We start from the raw sequence: 16938 nt of genomic DNA, 5'->3' as shown, positions 1-16938 counted from the left end.
CAACAAAAACAAGCAAGAAATAAGAGTTCTTGGGTGAGGTCAGACTTGTTGAATTCAGGCAATTTCATGGGCTAAGAAGCCCTTTACCTTTTTAATGTTTCTCTTTTCCCCAAGGAAAAAAGTTTATAGTTGTTGTCATCATAATAACATTGCCAAACATTCATGAACTAACTTCCAGACAGAGTGCATCATTAGCCAAGGGTGGATCTGTTGTTAAGCCCGGTTAAATAAATAAATAAATAAATAAATAAACAAACAAACAAACAAACAAACAACCCTTTTAAAACAATATAAACTAAAAACAAAGACCAAATCTGAGTACTTTGTTGCAACCTAAAATTTTGGTTGTACCATCCAGTGGCACAAACTGCCAGTAATCTACCTCAGCACCCTTTTAATAATTCTATCTTGGCATCTACCTCATGGCCCAGGAATGTCTTACTTTCTTTGCAATCTCCTCCCAGGACAACATGAAACAGCAAAACCTTTGAATCTGCTTTCTCAAAATGAGTGTTCCGATACCTGTTAAACATGCAGACCTGTAATGAAAAACGATGCTGTAGTATCGAATGCTTAGTGACAAACCCAGAAAACAAATGTAGCAGCAATCAAGATTAAGCTTCTGTTACATCTGCCCACTTCACATAGCACGAACACAGTCTAGAGGGTGGTGTAAGATAGTGTGTTTATGCTGTCTTTAAAGAATGTGTGTACAAAATGTCACTAAATTTGAAATGGGCTGTCATAAACTTCACATACTTGAATGTGCAAATTTAAAGCTGGAGCACTGTTTTTCCCTAATATGTATTATAATGACAATGGTGACAATAATAATAAACTGGCTTTACGGTTTGCTCACTACTAATTACACAGCACTTAACATTTGCATGAAACTTTTTGAAAAATGGTAACTATTCAAAATTTATCCACTAGTTCTAATGGCCACAAAACTAGCCTGCTGCTTTCTCTGAATTTTAACACAAATTCTTGTACTACAGAAAATGTAGGCCGCTTAATCACCCCTGCCAAAAAGCTTGAAGACACAATCCGTCTTGCTGAACTAGTCATTGAAGTTCTTCAACAAAACGAGGAGCACCACGCAGAGGTGAGCAGGTGTGCGGGGAAATATCTTTAATGTTCCTAGCTGACACTGTAGAATGATTCTGCTGGCCAGATTGTCTATGATGCCTTCACCCCCATTTTCTTTCAACTGGGCTCGCAAAGAGTAAAAGCAGACATTTTGCAAGGAGAAGCCTACGGAAGGTTGTTTACTACAACCAAAAAGTAGTTGTGTTTTGTGCATTTCAGCCTAAGTTTTCAGATATTTCTAGCAACAAGCAAAAGAGGTGAGTGTATTTTACAGATAATTATCCAAGCAGCATATGGTTACCATTGTCCAGAGCACACAAAATATTTTTTGGTCTGTTGTGGTTGTTTTGTTGCCACCACTGTTGTTTTTATTGGTTCTTTGCTGTGTGGATCGTGGGCCGTCTTTTTTAATTTATCACTGTACCTTCCTCTGCTTGCACTACGGTCTTCATTTGTAACCTTAGATTACATGGGTTGCTAAAACAGTGGCAGAAGTGAATTACTCTGTTGTTCAATGTGTCAATTCTCCAGCCTACATCTAAATAAATACTGCTTACTTTCTTATAAATCACTGTAAAAATTTCCATTTTTATAATAATTATAAACCAAAGGATTTCGAGGCTAGCTAAATCTCAAACCTGTAAGGGCCTTAAATAACCCAGCCTTTCCAAGAAGAGCTTCCAAGATCTTTTATAGTCAAGTTGTCATAACACTGCTTGTTTTGAACCTGAGATTTAAAAACATATCTTTTAAAATATCCTTTTTGAAAATTGCACTAATTCTCACTCTTCCTCTACATCCAGATCTACAGCAAAAGGGGGAAAAAGGGCATTCCATAAAAGTAATTTCTCAAGCACCTAAAATGATCATTCCCATGACTAAATGAAACTTGACAAAGTAGATAAATTATATATAATACACCATAAATCCAATCTTCCCGACTGATGCCTGATTGCATATTTAAATTTCCTCCCTGTTTCTCTACTGTTCATTCAATCTTGGCTGATCGTGGCAGGGGAAAGAGGTATGTGACTAAACCAAATGAACCAGCCACCTGCTGTCATACTCTGTGCATGCCCTTCCAATACCATGTCTTCTAATGGGACTTTTCCCGGGTGCTCTTGCTTTCTAACATTGACCCAAGGAATGTAACAGCAACTTCCAGTGGACTGCTTGTGAAATGGGTGGCCCTCCACAGCAGGGTAAATGTGGGTGATTCTCTGTGCGTGCATGAAGCAATTGATATACTTAACAACAAGTGCAGTTACATCCTGAGACACGCCTCCTACCTGCCTTGACTCTGTCCTTAGCCTGTTGTAGTTCCCTATGTCCGTCTGTACTTACCTTTATTGGAGCCCACGAGTAACGAACTTAGTAACCAGTAGCCAGCCGGAGTGATACTAATCTTCCTATAGAACTGTCTGTATGTGAGTCGTATATACAGTATTTATATATAGAGAGAGTGCCAAAGAATCTTTATTTCCCAAACCCTCCAAGAATGAGGGTTTATATATGAGATGATATAAGTAACTCATACAGCACCCAGCAAGGTGCAGCCATCAGTGAGAAGGGTAGTAAATCAACAACCTCCAGACATATAAAATTAACTTGGGTTAGAATTTTTTTTTTTTTTTTTCTGTTCTATATGATGCTCTTTTGGGATTGGGACATTTGGGGTTCAAGAGATGGTAAGTATGTTCTTCCAGGCATCCTCAAAATCCAGAAACATGGAGGGGATCTGCCCTGGTCCCCCGATTTGGGTAGTTGGGGCTTTTTCCAGGAGGCCTGATCAAATCCACACATTGTTGGAGACATGGATTCAAGAAGAATGGTTTTCCTCAGTTACAGTTCAGCTTTAAGTGAATGGTAGAAGAAAAACCACAGCACATACTTGATTTATCATCATGGTATTCTCTGAGGCTGCTGCAGGCTGAGAAAGGATATGTATTTTTTCCAGATTACTCAGAAGAGCTGCCAGAGGAGAGCTTACATTCCAAAGAAGACATATTTACTTTTTCAGAAAGCCCTTCTCCACTAAATTGGTCATCTTCTTGAACTGCCCTAATAACCATCATCACAAATTATTTTAATCTTACATATTCAAAAACCACTTGGGGTGAATAACTAGGGCAGAAATCAGTTCAATTCTGTTCTCATTCCTAACTTCCAAAGTTAGTAGTGAAAATTTCAGCATACTTTGGAGTTCCAGAAATCGAGTTTGCTCTTAAATAAATGCACAGGATTATTCCCTGAGTCAGTCACTTCACCCAATCACAGAATCTCATTGCTTATGAGAAATTAATTACTTAATCAACCAGTTAAAAACTCTTTATGAAGCATGTCCTATCTGCTGAGCACTGAGGCACTTACCTAGATGATTTTTTGAGGACAAAAAAATAGAATACAGAGTAGCCAAGAGCTCAGGCTCTGAATTCCAGCTTTGCCTCTTCCATATTTTGTGACTTCGACTAGTTACTGAACCTCTCTTATCCTGTATATTGGACATAATAATAGAATCTACTTCAACTGACTGTTGTTAGGCTGGAAGACCACATGAAGTAAAGCATCTGGTATTGGCACATAGTGAGCACTGAACAAAGGCTGGCTGTTTTGTTTACTAGGAACAAATCACTAAAGAACAAAAATATATGAATATGTGTTCATGAAAAGGACAAAACCTAAGTGGAAAGTACCAAGTGAATGAAACATTCAAAAAGGATTGAAAGGAGAGTGGCTTCAGTTCCAGGTGGAATGGCCAAAGAAAGCGCCCCTCCCCTACCTGTTCTCAATTTTCACTACCAATTGCAATCACCTAGGAAGCTCTTTAAAAATACCAATGCCCAGGTCTCACTCCAGTTCAATTAATGTGAATCTGATGGAGAAAGGCCAAGCATTGGTAATTTTTTAAAAGCTGCCCAGGTTATACCAGTGTACAGCTGGACTTGAGAATCACTGGCCCATTGCAGACAACAGAATTTGCACTGGGGCACAAAGGTTGGGTTGTTGCTGCCAAAAAGTATGAAATTAAAACAAGTTGTTTCTGCCCACCAGTACTCACTGCTGTATTCCTTGGGTGCTCAGTAAACTCTAGAAAATCATCAAATCCTAAGCATGATTTTTGACTGTACAGTCGTGTTGTTTTGTGGCACCACACAGATGAAAGTAACAAATAGACTTGCCTCCACACCTTGAAAAAAAATAACCCCTAAAAGCCATTTTTAATTCCAAAATAAAGCAATTAAATGTCCCAAGATAAAACATTCCTAGCAGCTAAGAATATATCATATATACACAATAAAGTATATGGTAGCAGTTGTAACATTTATCTTTTAATTATATTTTGTTCTCAGGGTCTAAGCTATTAAAACACACACATGCACCTATAGACACACACATGAATTATGCCTTCATGTACTGTTGCTTCACTTTCCCAATCTCTCTCTCTATGTATACGTATGTATATGTATATATGTATTGTGGTATACAGAGGGGTACATATATACATGTTAGTTTGTGTGCAAAATATACAGTGTGTTCAGTGTGGTTGACTGTACCCCTAAAGCCCACATCTATGCCTTTGAATAATGAAAATCATTGGGTAAGTATTTAGAAGCCAGAATATAACTCCTCATTATCTTTGGAAAAGGTTCCTAAAAACTTGAGATGTCTACAAATATTATGTTAGCTCATGTACAAAAATAGCACTCACCTGTTCCAGCAAGCATAGAATAAATAAAGTTTAAAAATAAAGAAATAAAAGCCATGTCTTGCCCATCTCAGTTATACAGACTCTGCTCGTGATTGAAATTATGGTATGGCTCTTAGGTTGTTATTTCTCTTGCTAGAATCTTTTTTTTTTTTTTTTTTTTTCCTCCTTCTCAGAGAATCGGGTGTTGTTATAAGGTTTTGAAAGAATTATCTAGGAGGTACAGAAATAATCCCTGGTCTCCACCTCTTCTACCACCCAAATTTAAGTCCTTTTGGTTCTCTAGAATCCTAAATTTCTCTTCCAGGATTCATTGGTGATAATTCATATCACAGTAATCATTGTTCTTTGTAGGACTACTTAGCTATTTGATGGTTAGCACAACCACTGTAGATATTTGCTCAATAATTTATTAAATTACAACTTGGGACTAAATTCTCTGTACATGGTAGTAGTGGGTGCTTCCTGTGGTCTCTGGTTTGCAACTCTTAAATTAAAAAGCTGGTAAGAACTAGGTGTAAGGTTGGATTAAGACATTTTTAAGTTCAGGCACTTAGGGTTGCTTTTTTGTTTGGTTTGGTTTTTCTTGTCATCCCAGAGCAAAATCATGTCTGGAAAGGCAAGTGGGTCTCCTCAGTGAATTTTTTCCTGGACTTATGTGAAGATGTAAAGTTAATTCAATGACCAAGGAATTAGTATTGACCAACATTAGTTGTGCCTTGGTGAATTTTGCAAACATCTTGGATCAGGATTGCTAAGAATCAGCCCTCCAAACGGGGTTAGGGTTGGGTGGATGGGGCCTCTAGCAAGTTCCAGTATTTAGCCAGTCTCTGCCTAAAAGAAAGGAGCTCTGGTGGCACTGTTGTTAAAGCATTGGATTGCTAACCAAAAGGTTGGTGGTTTGACCCACCAGCCACTTAGCAGGAGAAAGATGAGGCAGTCTGCTTCCCTAAAGATGTGCAGCCTTGGAAACCCTATGGGGTAGTTCTACACTGTCTTTAAAAAAAAAAAAAAAGTCACTGCTGTTGAGTCGATTCAACTCATAGCAACCCCTGCTTGGGTTTCCAAGGAGTGGCTGGTGGCTTTGAACTGCCAGCCTTCTGGTTAGCTGTCAAATGCCTTAGGCACTATGCCACCAGAGCTCCCACATTGTCCTAGAAGGTCACTATTACACAGAATTAACTATATGGCAGTGGGTTTAGTTAAGTATAGGTTAGGTTTTTTGGCTTTGGTTTTGTTTTTTTGCCTAAAAGACAGGTGGCTGGGAAAGTGCTGGGGATGGGATGGAGGATTTTTTCCTCTTCTGGTCTTAGCCTGGCAGTCAGTGGAACAAGCCCCAAGCCTCAGGGCTCTCATCGTCAGGTGGTAACACTACAATAAAACCTCATTAGTTCAGATCCAGGTACTTGGAGTTTGTGACAATTCAGCTGCAGATGTGACTGTTTCAATTTTCCTGAGGTAAAATGTTTGACGTGATCTCAAATTTCGCTGGAAGTTCCAAAGGCTCTTACAAGTTATCTGAACTCAGAATTCTTTTCCATCTCTGGGCCAATGAAATTAAAGCCTTCCTTTGTCTTCAACTGACAGGTCAGCTTACCTTACAATTATTAGAAGTTTAAAAAAAAAAAAAAACTTTTATTTTTGTAGTACATTCGTATGAAAATCAGTGTAGACTAAATTAATGCCTTTTCATTTGGTGCCCAATTACAGACTGCATTTGAAAATTGTAAACTGATAGTCTGTGTAGAAAGCCCAATCACTGAGGCTGTTTTGCTGACACACTTGCATCTCCTCTTCCTGGTTATTCTGAATCAGTGAGGTTTTACTGTAAATTAAAATGGAAACAGCAGGTGTCTATTTCCAGCCACGCCGACCTTGCAGAATGGTCCATGACTTGATTTTTTCCATTTAATTTGCAAACCAGCCACATGTTGATAAAGGAGAAGTAAGTAAAATGAAATCTCATGAAAGAAGAGAGGTGGACTCCTAGCCTACCTCTTGGTGGCTGTTAGACTATCCCCAATAACTAATAGATCACAGAAGAGCTTGGCCATTGAACAAACTCTTTCATTTATGGAATTATTTCCATAATCATCTTTCATGTTCCCAAATGCCTTCCCATCTTTTTTATTTCAGTGAATGCTCCAGAAAGTGTTTTCAATATAAATACTTATGGCATCAGTTGGGGAGGTGGGGGCAGGAGGGGCTGGTGATTTGTTTTCGTTTTTTTCTGCTCTCTTTGAAATCAAAAAAAAAAAAAAAAAAAAGGCCTGTTGACACCGCCACTCATTCTGCATGCTCCCTGCCAGAAACTATTAGTCAACATGCATGCATGCCTTTGAATCACATTCACATCTGGCCCAGTCTGATGCGAATGTCACCCCTGAGACCCTGCACAATGATTTCCAAGGACCCACGTGCATGAAAATGAGTTACTTCACTGATATTTTTTGGTTTTCAATGTATATATGTGTCCAAGCCCCTAGAACAGTAAGTCCTAATCTTACTGAGTGTTTCATAGCCTAAAGCCTTATCCTTCCTACCAACCAAATATAAAACCGAAGCCTTCCTGCTTAAAGAGATTTTGACTCAAAAGTGTTGTGGCAATGCAGATAATGGCTCCCTTTGACTTGGTATGAAATAGGAGAAACATTTCCAATGTGTAGGGAAGCATGAGTCCCTGAGTTTGTATGAGACCATAGACAATCAAGCCCCAGGCACTTAGTATAAGGTGAACAATAATCATGAAATTTCAAGTTAGCAGACCAGCAGAAAACCCATAAACACAGTGAAGAAACTCCCAAATTCTGATAACTTAGAGCAAGAACTAGCAAACATCGGTAATAAACAGCATGACTCAAGACACACTGAGTTATTGTAAATTGAACAGAAGTTGCACATCTCATCATTTCTCCAGCAGCATCCTCTGACCAACAGGTCAGAATAGAGTCTCTACGGCAGACCTCTGGCAGGCCTTAGAGTACTCAGAGACCCAATTTTATTAAAATAAATAAATACTGTTCTCTTTACAATAAAATTACCAAACCCTGCTGGATGTACAATTAATCTTGAATAGTGAGGTCTTGAATCCATGTCCTATGTCCAAGAAAGAAGCTCATCACATCTTTGTCTATTGTTTTTCTACCAAATTTAAAGGCCTTTGCGTGGTGGTCAGACTTAATGGTGGAGCACGCTGAGACGTTCCTGTCGCTCTTTGCGGTGGACATGGATGCAGCCTTAGAGATGCAACCCCCAGACACGTGGGACAGTTTTCCACTGTTTCAGCTGCTGAATGATTTTCTCCGTACTGACTGTATGTATCATCTTCAACTCCTTGACGTTCTTGAGTGGTGTGCCGTTAAACAGATTGCTAAAACATCTTTATCCCTGGCAGACTTCAGGCTGGGCAAAGGTCTTCATGCTTTCACTTTTTAAAAAAAGAAGAAAAAGTACTCTTACACCTGATGGATTTTCCCTTTTTTCCTAACAGGTGTCCTATTGCAAGGAATCCCTATCTTAACTAGACAGAGGAACCCAAGGGCCATGTGAGAAGAGATGTCTGTCCTGTGTGTTTTAATCTCTTTTGAACAAGTTAATTAGTTTAACCTCTTCACATTTGGACTTTTTTATCAAAAGATGATTTTTAGATGAAAAACAATTTCTAGCTATACAGCACCCTGACTTGTGGTAGCACATAGCTGTGAAATAGACCTTCTTTCCCAGGGAGGATGGTGAAGGAGAGGAGGGATGGTCTTTCTTCTTGGTAACATAATAGGAGGGAAAGGAGCAAATTCAAGGAAAAACAAACAAACAAAAAACTGTGTGGATTATTGTCTTTGTTGTTTTTGAAAGGAGCATGATTCTCCTTTTAGAAAGGAAACACAAATGGGTCTAATGTTTTTTAATTCCATTTTCCAACACACACACATTCTCCCAAAAGATTCTCATGCGTTCTTATGCACCCCCAAACAATTATGACAATGCAGGTCACCAGAGTTACAGTGTGGCTGCCCAGTCTCTCTCTGTCCTCTTCCCTCGCTCATACACTCACCCTGTGGCTCCACACACCTTATCTCTGGCTTTCAGACTCATGAGGAGGGTAGAATGAGGCCAGAATAGTCAGCCCATGTTGAGTCACCCCAAGTTGTCCTGTCAGACACAGTCCCATACCATGGCATACACACCAACTACATTGTCATCAGCCCCAACCATGTTGGACAGAGCCCCATGTGCATGCACACTCTCATCCTACACAATCCACTTCCTCTAGTGAGGGAGATGGTAGGCACTTGCCCTTTCCGCATTAAAGCCTTGTGTGGAGGGAATTCGTCAAAAGGCTCCTCTGGGCATCACATACTTCTGTTTTACTTCCTTAGCAGGAACATTATTGTAAAGAGTTTATTGTAAGAGACAATTGCCTCTGTGTGTACATTGTACATTGATAAAGGAACTGTGGTTTCTTACGAAGATTTTGCTTATCTGTTCTAGATAATTTGTGCAATGGAAAATTTCACAAACACCTGCAAGACCTGTTTGCCCCACTTGTTGTTAGATATGTGGATTTGATGGAGTCCTCAATTGCACAATCCATTCACAGGGGCTTTGAGCGGGAGTCATGGGAACCAGTCAAGTAAGGAAACCTCTTTTGATACCATCGGAGTTTGGGTGCAAATAGCTGGAGAGTCATACAGAAATGGATTAATGGTGTTATACAGTTTTTATTGCTAGCGTGGACAGAGATCAAACATTTTCTGCAGTGGTGCTCATCATTGGCCCCTTGTCCAAATGGAGAGTGGGGAGAGGTGGGAAAATGTTCTATGAAATGGAATCTTTGTTTTTATTGCACAAGATAAATAAGGAATATAAGCCTGGCTGTGATATTTGTACTGTGTGTCTTATGCTCTTGGTGTTATCCCTAGGGATTAGCATTTGCTAGAGTGTGTTCCATGGTGAATCTAGGCACGCCCTTTGCCTAGATCAGCAAAAATTTTCACTAACAAGCCAGATAGTAAATATTTTAGACTTTGCAAGCCATATAGTCTCTGTCACAACTACCCAGTGTTGTCATTGTGGTACAAACACAACCATAGACAATACTTGAATTAGTGAGTGCAGCTGTGTTCCTACAAAATGTTTACAAAAGCAGAATACTGCCCTATGGGCCATAGTTTAACCTTCCTTGGTCTAGGCCTCTGATACACATCTCAAGAAAAGGATGGCTAAATATATTTAGGAAAGACTATATATATAGCCTACTAGTAGTGCACCCCACACTCTTGTCTCCTAAAGATCCATAAAGCACACTGGTGTGTTTTAAAACTCTGAAAATAGAATAATACAGAGTCTTGTTTACCTCTGTTTAAGCCAGAATTTCCAATGCATTATTTCACCATTGGTGCTCTTTTTTTTTTTTTTTTTTTTATTAAAAAAGGGGCTATGTATCCCACAGGACATAATACAAGAAATCCTGTGGGTGGTGAACTTGTCAATTCCCACAACTACTTGGTGAATCTTAGAACCTATTTGGGGATGTTTGGCAAATCATTGCCACCCCTAGATCCCAGCAAGCAGGGGAGAGCTGATGTCCAGCTTGCCAGAGGGTCAGCTTCAGACTCCCCTTTCTAGAAAGATAGAGGAGGCCCATGTGAAGAGTTTTCTGTTGTGATCTGAAAAAGCCCTAGTAAAGCCTGATATTAGCTTTGGCCTGTTAGAGTTTGGTTTTTATTTCCTTTATTTTTTTCCTGTAAGAAAATTATTTTGTTCTCTCTAGACCTTTGCATGTTTGAGATCTAATAACCAGTACGGGGCCATATGAGGGTATGAACAAGCAAATTTCCAGGCACTCCAGAACAAATACGCAAGAGGTTATAGTCCTCAATTGAGAAGCCTTGAGTCATGTCGAGTCTTAAAGCAATTTCCTGGAATGAGATCCTCCCTCTAATATTACTTATATAAGACTCTGACTGATAAAGAAACTAAGGTAGATTTGCTCTGTCTGCCATCCTTCTGCATCTAAGCCATGAGAGAACTTTCTTGATTTACCCTACTAAGCATAGATTAATAAGTAGAAGCTCTTCTTTTGCAAGTACCAAGAACTCTAAATTTTGGCTTCTTGTTCTTAGGTTTTTAACGGTCTCTTGATATGGCCCTGCTAACTTTTAACTCATGAGGACAAAACTGGGTCCCTTAATGATAAGCCATCAATGGGGGGGGGGGCTCTTTTTTATTTTTACTTTTTGAATAATGCCTATAGTCAAGACAGTTGTGCTTTGATATGACAAGGAAAAGGGAGGTAAAATTCATAATATGCACATTTTTAAAATAGCAATGGCCTTGAGACAGCATTTACTTACTTGGATTTAAACATGGAGGCTACTACTACCAAACCTCATGGGAGAGAATAATCAGTACCCTTCACCTTTTCTTAAATAGCCATAGATGTAGAGCCTTACCCTCCATTTACAGACTGGAAGGCAAGTGTTTGAACCTCTCTGAGCTTGTTTTTTTTCATCTGAAAAGAAATGATAGAAAATGCCCTACCCAGTGTCTGAAAATTATGATGAAGCCCCACACTAATCTTGCTAAGGTTATCTTAAATTTAAGGTCTGTTAAATTCTTCACAAATCAGATGTGTGACTGCTATTCATTTTGAAGCATTAAATATCCTTAGTACTATCAGAAGTAAGGTTAGAGTCAAAGTCATTTTCACAGTTAAAAGTGTTAATCTGGGAATGTTTGCTGGGGGATTTTTTCACTGATTAAAAATATAAGAATAAAATTTAAACTTCTGGATCAGGAATTTAAAGACCTGAAAATATATGAAGGAATAATAGTTGTGGACAGTAACCTGAGAAGATTTTATGTAGATGTAGATGTGGACAGCTTTTTACTGTCCAAAATTATACTGTTGGTTAGTGAATAGAATTGCAGTTTGTTCAGTTCATGCAAGAGGGTATGTGCCTTTCAGAGTATGTGGAGATACTTGAACATACCAGCAAAACGTCAGCTAAATTAAAATCCTTTGAAACCATGTACGTTTTATTAGCTGATTTGTAAACAGAATGTGGCTGCCACAGGATAACTTTGCAGAATGGCACAAAACAGATAGAAGAAAAGAGATTGGGGCATGTTTATGTGCTAAGACAAGTGTATTTCTCCATGCTTCCACCATGTGAACAAAAACAAATTATGAACCTTCATGTGACCACTTTATTAGAGTGTTGACAAAGAAGCGAGGATATATCTTTCCTTTTGCACAGCACAAAAAAAATGCTACCAATATACTAATTTTGCCAAAAACAGAACAAAACTTTACTCTTTACTCTTCAGATTATCTTATTTGAAAAGATGACCCTATGAAAGAAAATAGAGATATAATCACCATTTGAGTTTGGTACAGTGGAAGTCATTTGCCTGAAAGAATGAAATGTCTAAATCCTATGCTTGCCTTCCTCTAGAAGCTGGCCTTCTATCTCTGCAAGGAGAAAAGGTGACTGTGCCTCAGTTTCCATTAAGCCAGATACACTCATGGTTAGGATCTCGAGATATGTTAGTAAAAAATGTCCTCTCTTAGTTTCTAACCACAACTGCAGAGAGCCCCTCAAAGACAGGCCCAAGTTGTTAATAAAATCTGGAGCCCATTGCCCTCTCCTGGGAATTCATCAGGACATGTCATGGGGCCTTTACTTTATGGACAGGTTACTCACAACCCCCCTGGCAGCCCTGGTGATTTGCTATTGGCTCAACTAGTTGGTGGCAGCATTTCTACCAGCTCTTTAGAGTGAGTTCACTCTTAGTCAAGCTATCACAGCTTTCAGTGTGAAGGAAACTTAGAAAGCATCCAATTGAAAATCTTGCCCATTCCAAGACCCCCCTGCTACCTTCTGTCTGATAGATGGCCTCCCAATCTCTATTTACATACCTCCAGACACAAGGAATCCTCAGCTTCATCACTACCCATTGCATGTTAGAATAGACGCATCCTGTAAAATCTAGGTTTCTTGTTTCTCAAAATGTGTTCTCTGTGCCAGAGATAAGCATATGAAAATTAATTTGAAAAGAATATCCTTTATCAGATTGCTTTGTAATGATACTAAACCATTAGACCAAAGACATTTTGGCCAATAGATGGCCTCATGAGAAATAGGGAAGTCTGGTAGCATAGTGCCTAAGGCATTTGACTGCCAAGCAGAAAGGTGGTGATTCAAACCCACCAGCCACTCCTCGGAAGGAAGATCGGGCCATCTTCTTCCATAGAGATAGGGCCTCAGAAACCAAAGGAGGGATCGACTCGACGACAGTGAGTTTGGTTTTTTTTTTTTTTTTCCATGAGGAATACATGAGCACTGAGCTTAGAGTCAGAACTCCTGTCTCTGCCAACAACTTGCTGGGTGACCTCTAACAAATCACTTGCCCTTTCTGAGCCTCAGTATTCTCCTTTGTAAAACAAAGGCTCTGAATCCTCAAGTCCTTTCCAACACCAACATTCCCGAAAACAAGATGTTCTGCATTCACATACACATATATATTTGATCAGCACTGCCTCCCCAGTGCCTAGAACAGGGCCTGAGGCATAATAAGTGTTCAATAAGTATTTGTTGATTAACTGACTCGTGTATTTATTTATTAAGGAACTTGTGCAGGGCAAGAACTGTAAGGATACAATAGGCAAATTATGGGAGTGGGAAAGAGGAAAAAAGATACATTCCTCCAATTGGGGATGTCAGTGTATTTGGGTCTGAGCAACATACACAGGAGGAAAATGACTTTCAAATACCAATCATGCCTCTACAGAGAGGTGGCTCATATTCAGAGCATCTGTTTAGTGTGTTGCACACACCAAATGTATTCTGTGCAGTCACATGTACAAATACCATGGGGAAGAGTTGTGAGAAATAGAGAAATGAGAAACTTCAACTAAACGGTCTGAGATGTCATAAAGGGAATAGATTTCAAAAGTATAGGAGTACTGGGAAGCAGCACAAGCCAAGGTAGAAATATAGGGGGAAATAGACTATGCTATAGAAGCAGTGAAGTGTGGGTTCTGGCCAGCACGCATTTAAAGGAGGCATGTCAAAAAGGTTGGAGAGATGATGGAAGGTTCTAAAATCCCATGAAGTTTAGAATTTTATTCTCTAGGTCATGCATTCTCGACAAGGGTTTTAGAGCCCCCAAGCCAGCAAAAATTTGTTCTCAGGAAAACAGAAAAATATCTCATTCTTGTTATGAATAATACAGAGGCATACATACAGTGCACAGGTTGGCTACTAAACAAAAGGATGGCAGTTCAAATACACCCAGAGTTGCCTCAGAAGAAAGGCTTGGCAATCTACTTCAGAAAGATGACAGCCATTGAAAACCCTGTGGAATGGGGTTCCATCTCAACATACATGGGCTCGACTTGACAGCACCTGGTTATACATATAGTTCTTAATGAAAATACTTGATTTTCATAGTAAAGCCAGTGGGAGGGGGTGATGATAACAAAACAAAACAAAAGGTTAAGAAACAACATTTTGGACTCTAGGAAGTCCCATGCTCCAAAGTAGGAATTAGGCCTAAAAACAAACAAATGCTCATAAAAATAGAAGACATTCTGTCTTAAGTCTAATTCTATCCATAGATCTAAAGCAGAAGTCTTTGAGAGATGATCTAGCTATATTTCCTCTGCATGGAGACACAATCTTGATTAGAATTAATTCTAGAAAATGAAGAGTGACTCTACCTCTAATTGCTTCCATCAGAAAATGATGAGGATGCACACATCTGTAACATTCACCCATGTGAGGGAGAACAGATGAGAATGTGTCAGTCCAGTGGACCAGGGACAGAGCATTTAGCCTGAATGGGAGCTATGCTTTCTTAGCAGAATGTCTCCCAAATGAAAGGAAGAGTTTAATTTTTAACATATCAGTTGTTAAGGTTGCAATCCATGCTTCTTGTACTATCCAGAGATAGCCAGTTACGATCCTCACAGAGAAGCACGATGGACTTATTTGTAGATAGTTGCTAAAAGACCCTCTTTAAAATAATAATTTATTATATTCATCGGCAGCTCCAGGAGCCTGGTCTAAACTAAGTGCTACTAGAAACTTCCCCCTTTTCTCATGTACATTACTAAACTATTATGCTTGGAATTGCCTTTTTGGTTATTAAGATAAGTTATTAATGTCCAAGTGAAATAGTAATAACATTAGCAATGTATTACATTATTTTGCTTTAAACAGAAATAGCAAGCATGTTTCATCCTTTTAAAAGTAAAGCATTTTTAATATGTCATATGAAGGAAATGTTTCTATATGGGTCCAATCAGTAGTAGTCTAGTCAAAATGTTATATTTTACAAATACAATATGTTTTGATTAATACAAGCATTTAAAAAATTTTTTCATGAGCAAAACAAAATTTGTTTCTGATTTGTGTACCCATCATCCACCAATATGTTTAAATTGAGTTGCTTTTGCATACATTTGTATGTTATTCATTCCTTGCTACTTTTAATTTGCTCAGAATTGACATTTTAACTTTCCAGGCTGCCATCTCTAAAGATCTCCTAATTCCTTGATCATTATTCAGTGTGTGTATCATTTAATGATCACATTTGCTTATATAGGCTTACACATGTCTCAGTGGAAATCGCCAATGGTTTTGTTACATGGCACTGTGTAGACGGAGAACCACCAGGGACTGAATTCACAGGCAAATTCCCCAGTCAAGCAGAGAACATGGATGGAAAAGTCCCATTTTCCCTTCTACTTAATAGTCATATTTAGCTCATCTTCTTTTGACCATTCCTTTAGTGTGGCCTTTAGAACCAAGCTGTTGTTGTTGTTGTTGTTGTGTTAGGTGCCATCGAATTGGTTCTGACTCATAGTAATCCTGTGTACAATAGAACAAAACACTGTGAAGTCCTACACCATCCTTACAATTATTGTTATGCTTGAGCCTATTGTTGGCAGCCACTTTGTCAATCCATCTCGTGAGGATCTTCCATTTTTTCATTGACTTCCTACTTTGTTGTTGTTGTTATGTGCCATCCAGTCAGACCCGACTCATAGCGACCCCTACTTGGGTTTGCGGGGCAGTATCACTACGGAAGTAGATTGGCCAAAAGCATGATATCCTTCTCCAGGCATTGGTCCCCCAGATAACATGTCCAAAATAGAGACTTCTAATTGACTTTCCCAAAATGTGAAGTGTATTGGACAACTCTGTTAGACACCTGTTTCCCTTAATAAAGAGGATGCCAGGTTGTCACTTTTACATTAAGTTTTGCAGTTGAAAAGTCAGAGATCTCTAGCCATTGTGAAAGACTGACTTGTTTCTAGAAGGAGACGGGTGTCCAGACTATCCACAAGGTGCAGAATTTCTGACTTAGTAGGAGGCTTGCCTCACTAAGCAAGCCCAGAGGCAACTCCAGCACTTGCAGGAATCCTATTAGTCGAACACAGCTTGCCCCGGGCAGAGCTGCTTTGGCAAAACTTGCTTTCCTCCTGCAAAATCCAAAAAGAGAACCTCAACTCCTTTGCCAAAGTGCTGTCAGCTCCACTCAAACAGGAAGGCTCCTCTCAGATGCAGTTAGGCTGGGCTCTACCGTGCCAGTGGCTTTGGCTGGATGGAACACCCTTAAAATGCCACGACAGAGATACATACTAGCAGCATGTGTAGCAGTATTTGACATAGTCCCTCCAAAGGTTTATCGTTGGTTTGGGTTGGGCTTTTTGTTTTATTTTCTCTCTTGACTCAGAAAACCATCCATCTCTCTTTCATCATATCAGTCTTTGTTCAAAAACAAAAAGCTGATACAAGATAGTCTCTTTAACTGTTTAGTTTTTTACCTTTTTTAGTTTTACAGCAAACTCACAGCTCTGTTAGTTTTGACAAACTGAACGCACACATATATCATCGCCCACATCAAGGAACCACAAGTCTCCCCCCTACCCCCTGCCATGCTTCCTTTTGTGCTTCTCCCATTTCCAAGGGCAACTACTATGCTATGAGGTTACGTGTTAAATCTACTTTGGATCAAAGAATTCAATATAAGAGCTGAATTTGGGAATCTTTTCTTTTCCTGGGTGTCTGTTTCTGTGTGTAAACCTTTCTCTACTTTACTCAAACTGAGTTTTAGAGAGGAACTTTCCATTT

General features: G+C 39.2%; 1 protein-coding gene across 1 annotated transcript in view; it reads left to right on the top strand.

The window, feature by feature from the left end:
* Positions 1-16938, top strand: part of CADPS (calcium dependent secretion activator) — a 741642-nt gene that overhangs the window by 605527 nt on the left and 119177 nt on the right. The window contains exons 19-22 of the mRNA XM_042780468.1: positions 999-1105; positions 6720-6740; positions 7952-8108; positions 9284-9425. Coding sequence (XP_042636402.1) covers positions 999-1105; positions 6720-6740; positions 7952-8108; positions 9284-9425 — 427 coding nt within the window. The remainder of the gene's footprint in view (positions 1-998; positions 1106-6719; positions 6741-7951; positions 8109-9283; positions 9426-16938) is intronic.

This window comes from Orycteropus afer, unplaced genomic scaffold (genome assembly GCF_000298275.1).
Source record: "Orycteropus afer afer isolate SDZICR_OR568_19922 unplaced genomic scaffold, OryAfe1.0 scaffold00041, whole genome shotgun sequence".
Classification (NCBI taxonomy): Eukaryota; Metazoa; Chordata; class Mammalia; order Tubulidentata; family Orycteropodidae; genus Orycteropus; species Orycteropus afer.
Note: the sequence above shows the minus strand (reverse complement) of the source record. Positions and strands in the feature narration are given on the sequence as shown.